General features: G+C 38.2%; 1 protein-coding gene across 2 annotated transcripts; it reads left to right on the forward strand.

Annotated features, from left to right (window-relative positions):
• The first annotated feature begins 403 nt into the window (after positions 1-403).
• LOC128016732 (myosin light chain kinase 3-like) lies at positions 404-19,928 on the forward strand. Of its 2 annotated transcripts, none has more exons than XM_052601443.1 (13): positions 404-835; positions 5,513-5,603; positions 5,732-6,059; positions 7,075-7,541; positions 8,727-8,832; positions 9,807-9,900; positions 11,105-11,214; positions 11,806-11,947; positions 12,727-12,797; positions 13,517-13,645; positions 17,061-17,213; positions 18,989-19,124; positions 19,235-19,928. In XM_052601443.1, exons 1-13 carry the CDS (start codon positions 755-757, stop codon positions 19,310-19,312), a joined length of 1,986 nt encoding a protein of 661 aa, XP_052457403.1. In that variant the 5' UTR covers positions 404-754; the 3' UTR covers positions 19,313-19,928. The 2 variants fall into 2 exon arrangements, with proteins under 2 accessions (XP_052457403.1, XP_052457402.1); XM_052601442.1 differs by lacking the exon at positions 404-835 and adding an exon at positions 3,271-4,062.
• The last annotated feature ends 119 nt before the right edge of the window (positions 19,929-20,047 follow it).

A 20,047-nucleotide genomic window follows, 5' to 3' on the forward strand; every position in this document is an offset into this window, starting at 1 on the left:
TTCAGGCTGGAAACAATGCCACCAGTCAGAGATGGATTTTCTTCCATCAGCCTCCTGGGGCTTTACATATCTGCTTCTAAGACCAGAGCCACCTGCATGGTCTTATGCTTTGCCTGCTTGTAATATAGCTCTGGGCTCTTCCAACCCCAGATGAATGACCTCTCTTATCTTGCTCCAGCTCTTTAAGATTCCTTATCAGGAAAGACTTAGTCTAGCTACTCGATGGCTGCACATCTGAGCACGACTGACGCATTCGTCTCAAATTGGGTCAGTGCGTGAGATCAGTTCCCTTACAAGCCCACAAAGTCTCTCCTCCTATTCTCCTACAACAGCATAAGAGAAACTGAGATCTTGTCCGACCCCCAGCATCCTCATCAGATCGCCGTCCTTCCATCTATCCATCCATCCTTGCTTTGTAGGGAGGAAGACTTCCCGTGGGGATGGTCCCAAAACAAAAAGACAAATCTGAGACCTATTAATAAAACAGGACACTCACATTTCCATCATACTCACGCTAATCTCAGGCAGCTGTTATCTCTAAGCAGGAAGTGCTTTCCGGGCCCACTGCCGTGCTGACGGGGGCACGTACCCAGTAAACAGGCTGAAAGTGATAAGATAGTTAGTGTTTGAGGGGTGATCTGTCCTCTCCAGAATGTTACAGAACCCTGAGAGTCCAGGTCTGGGGAATAGTTGTTGCTGGTGGCAGCCCACATTGAGAATGGAGTCCTACTAACCCAGGACAAGAGAGCAATGCATGATGGGGACCTCTCTGTACAGATCAACGCTTCTCAGCACTGGTGGCATCCGTGTGTCGGACTATATACGCAAATTCACGGTAAGATCCTGCTTTCGTGCAAACAGGATGAGAAAATTCAGTACTTAGAGGATATATTTTTCTTATGACGTTATAAATGCCTTATAAGATCATAACTGCCAGAAAACTTATTTTATATGGGCTTTTGGTCATTGTCATTTAAGCACTGAACAACTATTTTTAGGAGCTAAATACATTTTTTAAAGATCCCCTTATCTATGTGAATATTAATTTAGTACTCTCTCATGAAAAACTTTCTTTTTTTCCCTCATATGAAAGCTTTTAATTCAAGGGGTTTGTAATTCTGAGGAGGAGGATTTTCACCAATTTTTACTAACAAACATATTCAGGATTGCCTTTACCTCCCACACGGAGAATATGCGATTACTTTAATTACTCTATCTGTGTATTTTGATCGTTTATAAGCTTCTTTCTTGAGCTGTTCTTCAGCTCTTTGTCATTTTCTCTCTTCTTTTTGGTAGCAAATCATCTCAGTATTGTCTCACAAATTGTTGCACTTTTTGACACTGGCGCCCTTTGGCCTTGTAACAAATTGCACATTGTCTGTAATATTTTAAAGATGCTGTCCATTAGACAACACAATCCTGTTTCCTTTCTCAGAACAAAGACAAAACATCAAAAGGCAATTAGCCTGTGTGTGTGGGTGAGTGAAGAAGAAAAACTATTTATTTCAAGGAAGCATCTTTAGTTTGGCCTATTAAACAGATATTTGATTGAATTTTTAATTTGTCTCAACAATTTCAGTGAATGGTCTTAATGGTAATGGGATTTACATCAAATTTACACCCCATCATCCTGAGTGCTTTTGTCTGAGGCAGAAGCTGGATATAGACTCTTCTGCTCTCGCTCTTCTGCTGTCCCTGCCATGTCAAGCATTTACGTGAGGGCACAGAAGAGATTGTAAAATTAGACTACACTGCAAACATTCCCTTCAGAGAGGACAAGGCTAAACAACACTATGGACAACAGCATACATCCAATAACAAGACAGGACCCTTTCAATATCATCACTATCAGGCTAACACAAGTACAGCAGTTTAACAGCAGAGTTGCATTTCCCCTCTTAATGCACACTGTGTACTCAACATGTTGGTGTTACATTTTAAAATGAGTGAAAAAGAGGTTTTAATATATTAAGTATTGTTAAAGTTAGCTTATCTTTGCCAAACAGATATTGTTTCCCAGTGATGTTAGCTATCTTACTGGCCCGAGTCCTGCTGTGGAATGGAAACTGATTTGCTTGTGTTGTGCCAGCTTGTAATAACAGATCCCCACCACCACTAAATAGTCAGCATGGAGCCACATTCCTGTGGCTGTCCCGATACTGGCATCTATCTCTATTGCATAATAAGGTTATACTATATTGTGAGAATTGCATTTTGGCATCCGAACAAAGCAGAAAGCTCTTATAGAAGGATACAAACAAAAAGTCCCTGGCTCACACATGGGGCATTGACATTATGGACAGAAGGTCCAGAGAGTTCAAGGTTCCCCTTCAGGCCACTCTAGAAGCCCTTTTATTAGAGGTGTCTTGCACATTTGGTAAACTCTTTTATCCCAAGCAACTCACATTGTATTCAAGGTATACATTCTATCACTTGTTACAATGGGAATCAAACCCATGACCTTGGGTGCTACTATCTGAGCTAGTAATTTTTTTAAAACCTCTTAATAGATTTTAGGTCATAGAAAAAAGGGTGGAGCTTTACAATAGCATTCAGTTTTTCTGGTCTATTTACAGATTAATTAATATAACTTATGAATCTGCTATAACTGATTGTAATTCATGCCTATTCATTATTCATTAGCTAATGTTAATTTACAGAGCTTGAAAGGTTGGAAATGAATATGATGTTTGTTTTTATTTTGTGAATGAATGTACATGAGGAAATTTGTCCAGAGATATCTGCTTCTTTAAATTATTTCAGTTTTGGTCACGATGATGTTTGATACGATTTTTTGTTGTTGTTGTTGTTGTTGTTGTTGTAATAATTCGGCTAATGGAAAGATCCAGGATTGATTATGGTTGGATTCCAGATGAGGTGAGAGAGAGACAGTTGTCCACAGAGGTTTATTTTTACTTAAAATGTCAGCCAATGTCGCGGCACGCTCCAGTGAGGGTGTTAAAGGTCATATATAGTTAGCATCGTGGATCCAGTGGTTGAGTCTCAAAGAAAAATGGATGAAACTGTGCAACAATGAATTTCAAAAGAAAACGTGCCAAGAACATGAAAGAGTGAGATTATAGTTTTTTTTCCTCTACCTAATGACCAACCATTTACAAAGTTCATTCCTTGCGTGCCCACTTGTCAGCAGCATCTGCGGAAGAGAATTTGAATGTTTTGGTGACGTCAAGAGACCGCTGGAACTTTGGCAATCATCAGGGCCTGGTAGGTCATTTAAAAGGCCAGTCCCACAGTACGTAGGAGAGAGAGAGAAGAGGGGGAGAAAAATAAGTGGAGAGATAAGATACCCATTGGAGGTGTTTATTTAAGTGGTGTCATGTCTCTGGCACATACCAACAATAGGGTTTGTCTGAGCTCTCTGTTTTGTGAGAGGCACACAATACCTCAGACAAGCACAGAGACAGCAGGGGAACAGAAATAGGGTGCAGCAGGATCAGTGGGGCTTCCTCTTTTTCTGCATTTTCTCAGTGCGTGTGACAGGGGCCAGCCATGAGTAAACAGGCAACTCTGGCCTCCTGTATTGCCAAGATGTATGATGGTGGCAGGCTGGAGCACTCTGGAGCTCCATCTGGGACAGTCAAGAAGCCCAATCCCACTCTGATAGGTAGCCTGAGCAATGTGGAGGTCAAGTTGAACACCCTGGAGGGGAAGGTGGAACAGATCGAACATACCCAGACAGAGGTGCTTCACAAGCTGAGTTCATTGTGTCAAGGAATGGAGGCGCTAGAAAGGAGTCTTAAGCAGCAGGGTGGTCAAGAATCAAACGTGATTAAAAATGGCCAGCGAGAGAGCAACAAACTCCCGTTCCTGACTGAGGTCAGAGCGCTTTGTGGCGAAACTGTGGATCTGCTTCATAATCTCAAGCACGAGGGCCAGGAGCAGAGAAAGAAGATTGAGTGTATGGAAAGCTCTTTGTCCACACTGGAGAAAGTATTAGGGTATGTGGGGGATGCTTTCCGTAACTCAAAAATAGTGGCGTTCATCCTCAATGGGGTGGTGCCTTGGAGGAAACAAGGCCTTCTGGACAATGTGGAGGAAGAGGTCAGTAAGATCCTGGTCATCCTCTGTTCGAAACAGATAAACAGACAAACACAGTTTATGTGCTATTCAGCGTAACAGAGCCAATTATGTAGAATGAGGTGAAATCTAAGCTGAATATTTCCAAGCTGTTTACTACAGCTAGAGCTGTCCCTGAAAATGAGGACAAATTCAAAACAGCCTGCAAAGTGAATAATACCTAATGTGCAAGGTATTGATTGTTTCTTTTAAAAAGAGCTCCTGGAGAACAGAGCATTCTGTTTTTGTTTTTGCTAATCACTTTGTTTTTTCTTTAGGTTATTGCATTAGAGCCTTACAATAACTATATTATTCATGTTATCATTTTATTTAATTGGAAAACATAGAATTTTTGTGTTGTAGTTGTTGATCTTTACAGTTTATAAGATGTAACTTAGTAATAACATAGTAATAACTATATTACATAATAATAACAACTCATTCATAACAACATTCAGTGCTATATTCAGCTGTCAAGGTCGTTTGTGTATATAACTATATAAGTTTCTCCACTATTTATTTATTTATTGTTAGCTGATCTATTCTTGCTTGTGAGCTTGTAACATTTATGGCCAATCTAACCTTTAACCAAGGTTGCTATTTTATCTATGATGAGCCTCATGTTTCAAATTCCTAGAGCGGATATGTGACTGAGCTGATGGTGACAGAGTGTATGTTAACTCAGCTTTACAATTAGCCAAGCCATAAACCCATACCTTTAAAACACATACTTTATCGAAATGTGAATTTCTCTCTTGAAATGCACTCAGATACGCTTGTTAGAGGACATATTCCATTTCTTTTATGGTTTAACATTGATGGTCGCTCAAACTGTTAATTTAAGACTGCAGCACTTTATAATTATGAAGTGAAATTGCTTTTGGATCCAAGTTAAATTGTGCAATAGTTGGCTTACGCTAACTGGAGCCTTTCACACTGTGTGCAATAAGCAGATCAACATCTGTTGTTAAACAGTGTAATTATACCAAACATTTCATGCAGCAAATGCCAAAAAACAAAAATGGACTGTTTTGTCACAAATCGCCTCTTGAGCCGTGCGATGAACATGAAGCTACGTGAAGTGCCATTCTGTAAACAAGTTGACTATTATAAAAACGCTTCACTATAATCAGCATAAACATTGTGTATTGTTATGATTCACACACACCTCATGTATAAAAGATCTCAAGATGCAATTACTCATAGAAGTATCTTAAGTACAACTTCGGCAAATGCATTAAATGAAATCCAAGTTTAAGAGAATATTTCAAATTTTTAATTTCTGTTATTTCAACTGTATGCTATTATTACCAACAAAATGTACGTCTGTTTCAGCAATTATAAGAAAGCCGGCAAAGTGAAATAAATGTTTTAATCATTCTATAATGCATAAAAACCAGCAAAAGTATAATATATCTGCAATTCGGATCCACAGAAAAACAAACCAGAAGACAACAGCATTAAACCAAACAACAGTTTCTGCCACCAGAGCACACAGACGGAGGAGATTAAAGAAGTCATTTCAGGTATGATTAAATATATCTTAAGCAAATTATGGACTAGAAATGTTTTTATTAAAAAGACAGCTTGTGAAAAATTATATGCCAGAGCTTTTTCCAGCATGAATTTCAATGTACGGTTTTGACAAATGCAGCTGAGACTGAACTCCAGCAGACAGAGGTCACTCGTCCCTCTGGTCCCAGCCTGTATTCTCCTGAAGCCCTTACAGGAGAAAGTGAACCTTTGATACCTGTCGGTACGGGAGAAAGCTCCAAAGCCTTAAAAAAAGCCAAAGAGGTGACAGTGAAAAGCAGAGCACCTTTGCAGTTCCAGACATTTGCTCCTGATGTCCAGCTGGAGACCGAGGAGAATGAAGTGCACTATGTACCCAAACAAGAGACAGACGCTGTGCCAGCTAATGCTGAATGTGTCACTGGAACAACAACTGAATTAGGAAAAGATCTGGCTCTTCAGCAAGAGAGGTGAGATATTCCCACAAATTTCAAAATGAGCTAATTTTACTCCCATCTTGATTTTTAAAAAGGACGTTGTTTGAAGATTTTTCAAGACTGTAGCAATAAGTGTCAAAAATTACTATGTGCTGAAAAGCAAACAAGTTATAATGGAAGACCGAACATTGTCATTGGCCACCTTCGGAGATAATTATATGGCAGTCAGGAGCATAATTGCTCTAATGGACTTTTTTTTTACACTTTTCTCCAGCAGATAAGAACTATATCGTAGATTAGAGACCTCACATTTACAAAGTATTGTAATTAACCCTGCTGAAGTGACCAGAACAATCAATTCAGGAGCTGAAGTATAAAACAAAGCTTATGAAGTATATCAAATCTGCTCATTTTCGGTGAATAATGTTCAGAATAACACCTCTGAACAGTCCAGAAAATAAATATCACAGTCATAAAGAACAGCAATGCACCATTCCTAAGGCACAACCAAACAGCCGTGTTTTTCTCATCAGTCGTAAGAGTTTTAAAGGCAAGAGTGCTGATAATGCAATCGCAAGAGCACTGTATTTTTAATGTGCTAGCCGTGTGTTTTGCAACTGAGACACAAAAGACCATCTGCCTCAAATAATAGGCTGTGTTGTGCTTGTGGGAAGCATAATTCATTAGACTAATGGCCAAGGTCTTGAGATTACACTATGCGGCATTGCGCATAGTGACTGAATGCATGTTGCTAGGCATTATGTGTTTTAGGCCATTTCGTTTCATTCAAAACATTCCAATTAAGGACCTTGTGCTGTTTGGAGGTTTGCCATTGTTCATAGTAGCCTATCATGTGCAGCCATATAATATATCATAGACAACAAACCAAGTATAAAGCCACTTGAATGCCTAATATGCTGATTCTTGATTCCCCTTATGTACATATTTTTTAATTGATTACATATCATATCATGTTCTCACATGCACTGTTACCTTTGAAAAGTGAATGAAGTACACATCAAATTGTTGTTCTTTTGATTATTCACAGGTCTCTTGAACAGGCAGATGCTTCAAAGGTTGGTGAGAAGGCTTCGCTCAAGTCAATAGCTCCTGAACAACAAGTGGAGCCGAAGGATGAGGATCCTCCAAAACAGGCAGAGGTTTCACAGGCCTCATTGAAACCGTTCTTTCCTGGACAGCAACTGGATAAGAATCTGGATGTTCCTCACAAACTTCTGCCCTGCACCAAAGAGCCTTTCAATAAGGATGTTGAGGTTAAGTCACAACATAAAAAGACAGTGGAGAGGGTAACACATGTACCAAAGCATGAAGAGAGAAAGACAGAATCTGATCCAGTTAACAAGAAAAACGAAAATAAATCAATTGAGGAGATTTTGGAGTCTGACCCAATGAAGAACTGTGCAGCTCCTTGTTCACAAAACACAGCTGTCTTTGAGGAAGTAAAAGCAAACTCATCACCTGTGAGAAAAGCCGAGTCACAGCTGCTGATCATTGGTGAGTTAACCTTGTGTTACTGCCAGCTGACAAAAACCATTTCAACCCTCACTAACAGGGAATGGGGATCATGAAACAAATGTATGAATCCAGATCCTTAAAGCTGCATTAGGTAACTTTTGTAAAAATATATTTTTTTACATATTTGTTAAACCTGTCATTATGTCCTGACAGTAGAATATGAGACAGATAATCTGTGAAACAATCAAGCTCCTCTGGCTCCTCCCAGTGCTCTTATTGCCATTTGCAGAAACTCCATCGCTCCCGGTAAAAAATAGCCAATCAGAGCTTCGGTCCGTTACTTTGTTTGTGTTCAAAATGTAGAAAAAATATATATAATAAGCGAGTACACCATGAATCCATTTTCCAAACCGTGTTTTTGGCTTGTCCTGAATCACTAGGGTGCACCTAATGAGTGTTTATATTCGGACTATTTTAGATTGCTTCGGGGGTACCGCGGCGGAGTAACCCAGTACCTTTGTGATTCTTCATAGACATAAACAGAGAGAAGTAGTTCCGGCTACGATGTTCTTCTGCAAGACGCAAGCAGTTCTGTTTATTAACCGCTAGAGCATCAAAAGTTACCAACTGCAGCAGCTTTAACTGTTCCATTAATTATTCTTTTAGTGCTTTTAAGAAATCTGGTAGAAAACGAAAAGCAATTCTATTGTCAAATAATATTTTAATAAATAAAATGTTTAGGTGGCATGAGTGCAATCTGACAACTAGCATTTATTAACAAAATGTTAAAGTGTATCTTTAGCTAAACACAATCATTTGAACAACAAGTCATTGGCAGTAAGTAACTACGCTGGTCACACAATCAAGGCTGATTTAGTTGTGTGATTCACATAAAAAATAAGGCTCGTAAGAGTTAATTGATTGGGAGTTGGAATACAGTACACTTGTATGTTTTTGATTCACTAAACAGAATCAACTCATAGGAGCACAACAATTGCATGCACTTTAAAAGTTTGATTTCAGTCAGGCTAAAGCAGTTCGACTTTTTAATTAAATTAGACATTTTACAATAAAATGAAATGCAATTGCACCAACAAACCTGCAAACTGCGAACTTTGTTGAAACTGCACTAAAGATATCAGCATTCATCATGTCACCGTGCATGCATGTATTTTGTGGGTACCGTATGGGAAGTCTCTTAGCCTGCTGGGATTTGTTTTCTAGATGACAGTCCACCTCTTCCAGCGCCATTTGAGCATCGCATCGTCAGTGCCAAGCAGGTTCCCATGAACACATACTATGCCGTCAAACCCAATGAGGTGCTGGGCGGGTGAGTCCATGTTTTACAGACATTGTTCACCTAAAACTAAAACATTCTGTCATCATTTAAACACTTGTTGTTCCACACCTGTATGACTTTCTTTCGTCTGTGGAAATTAAAAGAAGATTGAAGAATGCTGGGAATAAACAGTTTTGGTTACCACTGACTTCCATTAACACACTATCAAAGACATTTACCAAAATATCTTCTTTTACATTCCACAGAAGAAAGAAAGTCATACAGGACAACATGATCGTGAGCAAATAATGACTCAAATGTTTGGATGAATTATCACTTCAAATCCAGTTAATTATTTATTTAAATGGTATTCAGTGAGTAAAAAAACAAATGAGGATGCCATAGCCTCACAATCACAATTTAATGTATTTTCCAGGTGTTTGTACATGAAAGAATATAAATCAGAATTTTCATGTTTCCAATAAAAAAGCATGAATTAAGCTTGTTTATATTGCTAAAACAGGCAAAAACATCAACATTTAAAAACCTAATTCATAATATGTTCTCTGAAAATAAGCTTTAATTTCTATCAAGTATTTTGTTATAATTGGGAGGGTTCCTCTCTATCCAGGACCGGTAGATATGCATGCGGGCAATGCCCATGGAACATTTAGCACTAGTTGAAAGACTGGTACACACAGACACGGGCTCATTTGCACCCCCTCTTCACTTCTCGCTCCACATACAGTATGCCGCAAATAAGCACCGGCTTGTTTTTTGACTCCTCATAGGCAGAGTTTATTTTGGGCAGGTGTTGAGCAGGTCTGTTTGCATGGAACCTTTTTTTTTAGCCAGCAGCAGCCGCCATCTTGACACAAACATGTTATCTCACCCCATGGAGACACAGCAAGTAAATACACAGTGAGAGGAAAAACAGCAAATGGTGACAGATAGCTTTCACAGAGGTTGAAATGATTTCCATAATCCATGAAATGAAATCTGTGCGTGTATGTGTGTTGTTGCAGAGGCCGCTTCGGACAGGTACACAAGTGTGCTGAACTGTCGTCAGGTCTTATGTTAGCTGCTAAGATTATAAAAGTCCGGGGAATGAAAGAGAGGGTGAGTACAAAATATGAATAAACCATTAGTGTTTCAAAAATGTCTCTCTTTCTTTCTTTCTCTCCCACTCCAATCTGTCCATCACTCTGTTGCTGTTAAGGATGAGAACATTTCCTTGACAACCACTGACAGTTCTGTGCATATGAGCATATGAAAAAATGTGCACACATTCACACATGCGCTCGCGAATAACGTAATAACACCCATAGTTCCTCAAGGATATGAAAGCGCATGTTGTTTCTAATATCTAGATTTTAAAAAAGCATATATTCAAGCAGAAAAACACATTATATTTATAAGGTGCTCAAAACATTGAGCTGTTTTCATATAATGCGGAATATAAACATCTTTGCATGGAGTAACATGTATTTTCATCTGTTCCCTACATCCTTCAAGCTTCAACAAGTGCTGCTAATTGCATCTAATGACAGTTCTTCTGTCGTAAGCACTTGCCCTCTGTGCAATGCCATTCCGTGCCCCCCGTGCTGTCATTTGCCAACATTAGAGAGCAGTCGGTTAGGAATGGGGAGTACAGATTATTTTCACTCTCTCACTTCTTAATTCCCGCCATTTGACACAAATGTCAAAAGAGCAAAAGAAGTCAACACACAATCACACAGAGACTGTATGTACACTCAGTCTTTCCAAGTGCCGTTCATGGAAACATTTGCATTGTGAAATGCTCCTTCTTAGTGACAACATGATGAGCCATTCCTTCTTCATGCGGCGTCTACTCTAAAGCATGCCGGAGAGAGGGAGAGTAGCTTTACATGAAATAACTGAATGCAGTCCACAGAATAGCAGAATAACTGGGGCAGACAATTACAGGTTTGGCAAAGGCTGTCAAGCCCCCATTTTGGAAAATGTTTAAACACTTGTTTTTGTTACCCCATGCAATCATTGTAAATCAACTTCCAGCAATTTAACAGTGCAATTTAAATTCCGAAATAGCTTCTCTCTTACTAATGACCTCTTTTTAACTGCTGCTATTATCCGTTTGGAGAGTATAACAACACCTTTTCATACAGCTTAAAATATAGGCTTTAGACAGCTGGTTGGAAAAGAAATACACTGCAAATCATATTTATTTAGTATTTGTTATGGCATTGTTATATATATATATATATATATATATATATATATATATGAATGTATACCCCCCCCCCCACCACCACCACCAATTTTTTTTGTGCTTTCATTCCAGGATGAAGTAAAGAATGAGATTGGAGTAATGAACCAGTTAAATCATGTTAATTTGATTCAGCTGTATGATGCTTTTGAGTCTCGGACTAATCTCACACTCATTATGGAGTGGTAAGTAGACCCCAATGTACTAGAAAGGTTCACTGAAATTTTGACCACTTGTTTTAGAAAAAAAAAAGTTTAGTGTATATATATATATATATATATATATATAAAGCACATATACTGTATATAGTAACTGTTGTTTTAAACTTTGGACAGTATTCATCAGACCTCATTTGCAAAGCAGATTTTCTCTGCTGGCCTGTTCCTCACATTCTGTCACAAGAACATAGAGCTCCCACACATGCCACTTTACACAGTCATGATGGTGTGTCATCTTCCTGCCTTGTTCACAGATTTAATTCACATTTTTTGATGCCATTGAATTGGCAAACAAACGCTTTTAATTTAATGATGAAATATTTGTGTGAATGTTAATATTTGTAATACAAGACACTACAATAAATTAGGTTTTTTAGGTACCACTAGAAATAAAGAGTCTTAAAATTCATTTTTGTTTTAGCATTAAAGAAAATACTTGAACCCACGTGACTTAAGCCACTTAATGTAATTTTGCCTCTACAAATAGACTGAACTAAAAAAGAGGAATTAATTTGTGATGTTCATTTTAAAATATCTTCCCCTGGTTTGTTTTTTCAGTGTGGAGGGTGGTGAATTGTTTGAGCGTATCATTGATGAGAATTACCAGCTGACGGAGCTGGATGCCATCGTGTTTACCAGGCAGATTTGTGAAGGGGTTCAGTACCTTCACCAGCAGTACATTCTCCATTTAGATCTCAAGGTATACCCCACGCACAGCACTGAATGTTATAATGTGATACTGATGGCATTAGCAGTGCATAGTGTCAGGTGTCTCTATGGAAATAGCCACCAGTGAATCACCCATGTATGTCAACATTAGCATTAGTCTGAATGTCATACATTTTAATTAGCGTACTGCAAAGCGACTTGTCTTGCCGTTAACATGTTGTTTATAGGAAATGTGGAATGCATAGCATATGGATTACCAATCTACATAAATTTGCTTGTGTTTAAGTAAAAGCCTGTTCACACCAAGGACAAGAACGAAAAAGAAAAAGATAAAGTCTTAAAAATCATTCTAAATTTAAAAGTAGCAGTACAGTCCACCCCATAACTATGACGACACAGAGTAATGATATCGCTGGAATCACATCCAAAACAATTTAGTTTTTTTCAGCTAATGAATGATAAAAACATTGACAGTCGATCAGAGTCCATCCTGCTTTAAAGCGCTCAAAGCATTTAAAGCGACAGATGACAAAACTGAAGCACGCACTTACAGTAAACAGAACGATGATGTACAGTGGTGTGTGCATGTCAATATAGTGATTGTTTTAGTTTTCATTCTTGGTGTGAACGGACCTTAAGTCAGGTGTTGGATGTTACTACCCTTCATAACAATACATCTGAATCCCATATTTAGTGTTGAAATACTGAAGTTGTTATTTATATTGTTACAGTTGAAGTATTTATAATCAGTTTTAAATTTAAATCTTATTTATCTTTAATCTTTTTATGGCTATATTTTCTGAAATATAGCCAGAAAACATTTTATGTGTGAGCAGCACAGGGAATCAGATCAAGATCATTGACTTTGGACTCGCCAGAAAGTAAGTACGCAGACCTCCTTGAATTCTCTTATTGAAAAGAAAGCATGTAAATATATTTTTGAAGTGAACAAAAGATGCACTTTTCTCGGTCTTGGATAATTATTTCTCTAATTGTTACTCATAAAATAAAATGTTATAATAATGTGTTTTTAGCTCACATGAAGTCTTTTGATTCACTGCTGTACTAGCACAGTGCACATGGTCTCCATGACTACATTAACTTTCCTCGATGAGTAATCAGGTTTTATATCTTCCTTTACTTTGAGCTTTAAAGTTCAAAAGTATTACAACTATCAGAATCCATACAAAATCTATTAAATGTATTGCAAACTAGCATAACGTTTCATTTTGCATATCTTTTTTTACACTGGTGTGGGAACTGTGGTTTATATATATATATATATTTTTTCAAAATGACGTAAAAACTAAAAACATTACAACAAAAGCAAGGCATGCTACAAAGAAATACAAAAGAGCAGTACAAAGGTAAGTGAGACTGTGTGGAACCAGAGAAAGAGAAAAGTAGAGCTTTTTTAAAGGAAGTACAGTATGAGTCAAGTTCTTGCAAAGGAGTTGTGTGTTTTCTGTATCAGAGAGGGAAGATCATTCTACCACTGAGGCACAGTGAATGTGAAGGTTGGGGAATATTTTTTTTTTAATATTGGTATTATACAATATCCAAAAACAAATCTGCAAAATGTGTTTGTTCATCCCACCAGGTATAGACCCAGAGAAAAGCTGAAGGTCAACTTTGGAACCCCAGAGTTTCTGGCTCCAGAAGTGGTCAACTATGACTTTGTGTCATTTCCTACAGACATGTGGAGTATCGGCGTCATCACATACATGCTGTGAGTACACAATAGCGGCAGTAAGGCAGATCTATTAATGCAGTATTTCAACATAATGTTGACTTATCAGAGAGTTCAATATAAAGAATTGTCATTAAAGAGGCAGAATTGACATTCATGAAATACTTTAAGTGCATATACATTAATGATTTATTTATATTAGGAAGAAAAGCCTCCCTTTCTTGCTACGCTGAATTGCACAGTAGCATACACTCCTGAGTGAAATATCAGAGAGATCAAAAGCCAAATGCAAATGTGATACCCATGAAAGCTTTAGAGGGCTCATCTGAAAGCACTGAATGATAAAAGAGCACCAGTTCCATACATCTCAGAAAGCATGTTACCAACCCTGCTGCTCTGAAAAACAAAAAACAAAACACAGTATCCCATCTGTGATCCTGTGCCCCCATCACTCTGCTCCCCATGAGCAGTACTGTATGGAGCCAGAAGAGTCTCAATAAAGATAAATGCACACACTACAGTCACATATGCACACACAGGATTCATAGATGCACACACATGATTCATAAATACACACACAAGATGCACAAATGCGCACAAAATTCACAAATGCACACACAAAATTTAAAAAGCACAGAAGATTCACAAATGCATACAAAATTCAGAAATGCACACAAAAATCAGAAATACACACACAATTCAGAAATGCAAACAACATTTACAAATGCACTCAAGATTCACAAATGCACAGGACAAGATTCACAAATGCACAGGACAAGATTCAGAAATGTATTTCTGATGCACACACACATATATCTTGATTCACAAACTGCTTGCGGTCTGTGAACTTCACTGCATTTGTGTGTGAATTTTGAGACTCCCCTGACTTGGCTAGACACACAAATGCTTTTTTTTAAACAGGGAATGATCAGCAACCAATCAGATATCTCCCTTCTTTTAGCCAATCACAAGAATGCACCCCATGTGGGGGGATTGTTTACTTATAAGCCAATCACATGAACGTGTTCACACAGCAATTGTATTAAATTGTATGAAAATACAGATGTTTAGATTACAATTCTGGTTTATTTTTTATTATTTTTTACTAAATAAAAATTTAAAAATGTCTCAATACATATAGCCCAGTGACTGCAGAAAAAAAGTTAACCATGGATTCATAAATTTGCAATAGGCAATTATTTCATTTTATTGAAATATTTTAATGAAAGTAAAAAAAAAAATTTTTTAAACCTTTTTGAATATTTAAATATATCTAAATATTATTTTGGATGCAATATAGAAGTCACTTTAATTATAATATTCAGTCCCTACATGAAGAGAGAGTCAGTGGTCCGCTGCGAGAGGAAAGTGGCTCTCTGGCTGCGAAAAGTGGGTCTCCGGCTGTCGTTCGCTTAGGAAAGTGAGTTGATCGCTGCATGAGGAAAGTGAATCGTTCGCTCAACTTCGCTGCTTGAGGAAAGTGAATCGTTCGCTGAGGAAAGTGAGTCGCTCGCTGGGTGAGGAAAGTGAGTCGTTCGCTGCGTGACTCGTGAGGAAAGTGAATCGTTCGCTGAGGAAAGTGAGTCGCTCGCTGGGTGAGGAAAGTGAGTCGTTCGCTGCGTGACTCGTGAGGAAAGTGAGTCGCTCGCTGGGTGAGGAAAGTGAGTCGCTCGCTGGGTGAGGAAAGTGAATCGTTCGCTGAGGAAAGTGAGTCGCTCGCTGGGTGAGGAAAGTGAGTCGTTCGCTGCGTGACTCGTGAGGAAAGTGAGTCGTTCGCTGCGCAAAGTGGGTCGCTGGCTGCGCAAAGTGAGTCGCCGGCTGTGTGAGGAAAGTGAGTCGTTCGCTGATTGGCTTATAAGTAAACAATCCCCACGTGGGGTGCATTCTTGTGATTGGCTAAAACAAGGGATTTGATCTGATTGGTTGCAGATCATTCCCTGTTTAAAAAAAGGCATTTGTGTGTCGAGCCAAGTCAAGGGAGTCTCAAAATTCACACACAAATGCAGTGAAGTTCACAGACCGCAAGCAGTTTGTGAATCAAGATATATGTGTGTGTGCATCAGAAATACATTTCTGAATCTTGTCCTGTGCATTTGTGAATCTTGAGTGCATTTGTAAATGTTGTTTGCATTTCTAAATTGTGTGTGTATTTCTGAATTTTGTGTGCATTTCTGAATTTTGTATGCATTTGTGAATCTTCTGTGCTTTTTAAATTTTGTGTGTGCATTTGTGAATTTTGTGTGCATTTGTGTATCCTGTGTGTGTATTTATGAATTATGTGTGTGCATGTATGAATCCTATGTGTGCATATGTGACTGTAGTGTGTGCATTTATCTTTATTGAGACTCTTCTGGCTCCATAGTACTGACCCTCTGCTCTGGCCAACAGCAGCCAGGCCTCAATGACTGGATCAATACTAATTACCTGACTGACAGCTGCTGGTGGAGATTTAGAAAGGCTTGCCCATCCAGAGAATATGTGTGTTCAGTATCAACACCCAACGCCCAACAAACCACAGTGTATTCATTTCATTATAGCCTTTTATTTAAAATAGACACAAACACATAATTGTGTTAGTGGTCAGTTAAGCCACCATAATTGTTGCCTTCATTTCGAAGTGTTTATAGACAGTATTGAGAATGAGAAGTTGTCGTCATAGCACAAAGCCCCTCCCTCGATATCACGGTCTCCGCCATGTTGGAATCAGAATCAGAATGAGCTTTATTGACAGATATGTTTACACATACGAGGAATTTGTTTTCGTGACAGAAGCTCCGCAGTACAACAGAATGAAAGCGACAGCGAATGATACCGGCGGCGAAACAGGATTGTTTAAATGTGTTGTTAAGAGGAGGTTCTCGCAATTCTGCACTGTTTTACCATGCCTGGAAGTTACTGCTGCGTTAAAAACTGCTGCAGTACCTCACACGATACATATGGAAAACATAGGAACAATGAAGTAAGTTCTGAAGGCATTACCCCTGGCAACAGATAACGTATCCTTCCATCAGGGACGACCGGCTCAGACCCCTCCCAAATCAACCCAAATCGGCACGTGACTTCTCATTCTCAATTGGTATTATGATTGTGTGTCCATGTACTTTTATGTTTATATTATGCATATGTAAATTTATATTTTATTTATGTTCCGTAACATTTTACAACAGAGTTCAAATTTTTAACATTACTTAATGCGTTTGATATCATATCAGCATACCTAGGTTTTTAGTAATCTAGGTTAATGTTAATTTATAAATATTATTAATTCATGTTAATTCATAATAAATACATTTTTATTTCCTAAATAATACAAACAACTTGAAATATTTTAAATGTAAGAGTATTTATAGAATTGAACATTAATGTGGATTAATAAATGCTGTAAATGTTGTTATTGTGCGAAAACAAATGAATTTTCTGGGTTATTCACTCCCTTTATGATTTCTTTTTTCAGTTTGAGCGGGCTTTCTCCATTTATGGGTGACAACGATACAGAAACCATGAATAATATTCTGCAAGCCAAGTGGGAATTTGATGCAGAGGCATTTGAGAGTGTGTCAGAAGAAGCCAAAGACTTCATTTCCAGCCTTCTTGTTCCCACCAAATGGTACTCATCCATCCATCATTATTCCACTAATGCAAAACCTTAAAGTACAGAACATATCATAAGTCACGCTTTTTATTGCACATAGGTTATTTCTTCTACTTTTCTAGCCTGCTCTCTCGTGGCATTAAGAGCCTTACTTTTCTCTTCCATCTCTGCCCCACTTTGACCTGCTCAGCTTCCCTTAATGCATCAAAACTGAAACCTCTCAAAATGGAGAGCTGTCCACCAAAAACTGGCACAAATAACATATAATTGGCTGGTGACGTAACATGGCCTGGTGCATTTTAGAGCATTTGGAGCTCACTTTCATGTTGCTCTGTCTTAAGCTAACCTCTCCCACACAAGGGCTGTATTGCTCAGTTGGCATGAGATAATAGCAGGCTGGCACAGTAGGTGGCCATGAGAGGGCACACTGTCTTTTGCCCACCATCTTACCACAGTCTAGGCAGTAAACGTGATAACAAGGTGCACTTATATGAAGTTTGACACCAACCCTGGCCTTCCTCCCTTCTCTTTATTTGTGGTGACCTCCTCACAGCCCCCGAAACATGCCGTGTGATTCATATCATATCACATTATCATGATGATAATGTAGTACAATCAGCTAGATTGTCATTCTTACTGGTAAAAATGCATCTATGCAGTACACGAAGCAGTCTTTCGGCTTTGTTGGCTAAATGTTAGCACAAGTTATCCAAACTTACCACAGAGCCTGTCCCAGTACATACATTTTTGAGCGAGTATATGCCACAGGGAGTGAGTGAGTAAAACTGTCCCAGGTCTGAAAAAATGCCAAAGCTCAGTGTCTTATTGTTAATATCACTTTAAACAGGTATTTGAGGCTGAGCATATCCCATTAATCATCATGTTCAGAAACTCACATGCTCTGAAAGCTGTATATTATAATTAATTTGGAAGTGAAATGTGAAGCATTTGCAACTTCTTTTTTCGCTTAATTAGAAGAACTAAAATTAATCAATTGTGATGCCTGTTAGGGACTGAACAGACATCAGAAAGTTTATTTTAGATTCCAAAGTATTGAAAATCTAATTGTCTTTAAAAACTTGACTTGAATTTTTAAAAATAAAAGTGTGTTCCATTAGGTAAAAGCTCTACACTTGAGGGAGCTTACTTGAACATTTCGGCCAAATACCGGAGAGTCGTCTGTAAAAAGCACAAATACCACAAATATGATATTTTAAACTAAACACTAAATATAAAATATATATTATATGATATATAAATCTGTAATAAAGTGACCGTATGCACGTCCTGATTTTGCCAAAGTAAGATGTGTTCCTAAGTCAACATATTTTTGTGACCCTGGAACAACATTTTAATCCAAAGATTTAGTCTTGACCATATCCATACACCTAAACCTAACTTTTTAACCATTAGTACTCCCTCAAATCAGAGGGAATGATAGCCGAATGACCACCAAACACTGATAGTAAGCCTAAACTACACAAAAACTATAAACTGGTTCTTCAAATCTGATTGGTTAATCAAAGATGTTGATCAAGGAACATGTCGCACTTGGTAAAACCAGGTTCTGCGGCCTACCGGTACTTATATTTGTTGATTTCCTGTCTATATGGAAAGTGTTCAATCACAGCATAATGATCAAAACATGTCTAAGGCTTGGAAACAACATGAGTCTTCACACAGAAGGATTTGAACTGTAAACTGCATTTTATGGAACTGATTATTTCTTTGATCACCTTAATGTGATCAAACCTTAATGTGTGTGTTTGTGTGTGTGGTCTCTATGGTAGCAGCCGTATGAGTGCATCAGGGTGCATGAAGCATAGTTGGTTAAATAACCTGGAGGACAAGGCCAAGATGTACAAAGTTCGACTGAAGTCTCAGATGAGGCTTCAGCGTTACGTCGCTGCTCACCGCCAGTGGAAGGTATGGAGTCATGAGTCTGTACATGTGTTTGATTCTAAATGGATTTAGAACCTTTGGTGTTGGAGTATTGTACCACTTAACATTATAACGTGATCCTGTTTATTTTACAGAAACATTTCTATGCGGTTGCTGCAGCAAACAGGTTGAAGAGGTTTCAGCAGAGCAGATCAGTTAGTACTCCAAATTAACCTGGAGGAGCATGGGAGGACATCACAGCATCACACACTGGGAACATCAACTTCTTGTCTGAAGATTTAAAGTGGCTTTTTAAAGTGTTTTAGATCTTGTTAAAGGTTTTTCTTAATGTATCTTGCTTGTAACACTATTGCATTTAATTCACACGACTTTATCCTGCTTTCACACCAGGAGTGTATGGCATGGATATGCAGGATGTGCTTTTGAACCACATGAAAAAAGCTTTTGTCCCTTCTGTGAAGGCCTTTTTCTTGGGCACTACTGCCTTATAGTAGTATTTAAAATTAAGTGTCTTCATTCTCATGGTTCAGTATTATATACTAGCATTAAAAAACATAGCATGAAAATTTGATGTAGAATCACTGTATTCATCCTATATTTCTGATCTTTGTTAAGCATGTTGATTAGAAATGGAAACTGATTGAGACTCAGCTGGCATGGAGTTTTTTTACTTTACAAAATTTGCATTTAAAACCTTTCACTGGCTGTTCCAGAATAATCTGAATGTTAATATTGTGACTTAAAATTTGCTTTTTTGTGCAATTGCACACAATTCATATTGTAATAGCATGACAACAAATAGATGCACAAAGGTGGTTTTGCTCATGGCACAGCAAATGGCATACAAGTTCACCAAAATTAGCAGGGAATTATAGGGCAGTACTGTTTGCTATTTCTCTGTCGTAACTCATAGTGTGTGCTTATATAGAAATCATTGTATTGTGTAT

Source organism: Carassius gibelio, chromosome A7, assembly GCF_023724105.1.
Source record: "Carassius gibelio isolate Cgi1373 ecotype wild population from Czech Republic chromosome A7, carGib1.2-hapl.c, whole genome shotgun sequence".
NCBI lineage: Eukaryota > Metazoa > Chordata > Actinopteri > Cypriniformes > Cyprinidae > Carassius > Carassius gibelio.

Excerpts from the sequence above, each read along its gene's own strand:
- LOC128016732 (XM_052601442.1), top strand. The coding sequence starts at position 3,511 with ATGAGTAAACAGGCAACTCTGGCCTCCTGTATTGCCAAGATGTATGAT. Across the intron at positions 5,604-5,731 it reads GATTAAAGAAGTCATTTCAG|CTGAGACTGAACTCCAGCAG; the intron begins GTATGATTAAAT and ends TGACAAATGCAG. Across the intron at positions 9,901-11,104 it reads TCCGGGGAATGAAAGAGAGG|GATGAAGTAAAGAATGAGAT; the intron begins GTGAGTACAAAA and ends CTTTCATTCCAG.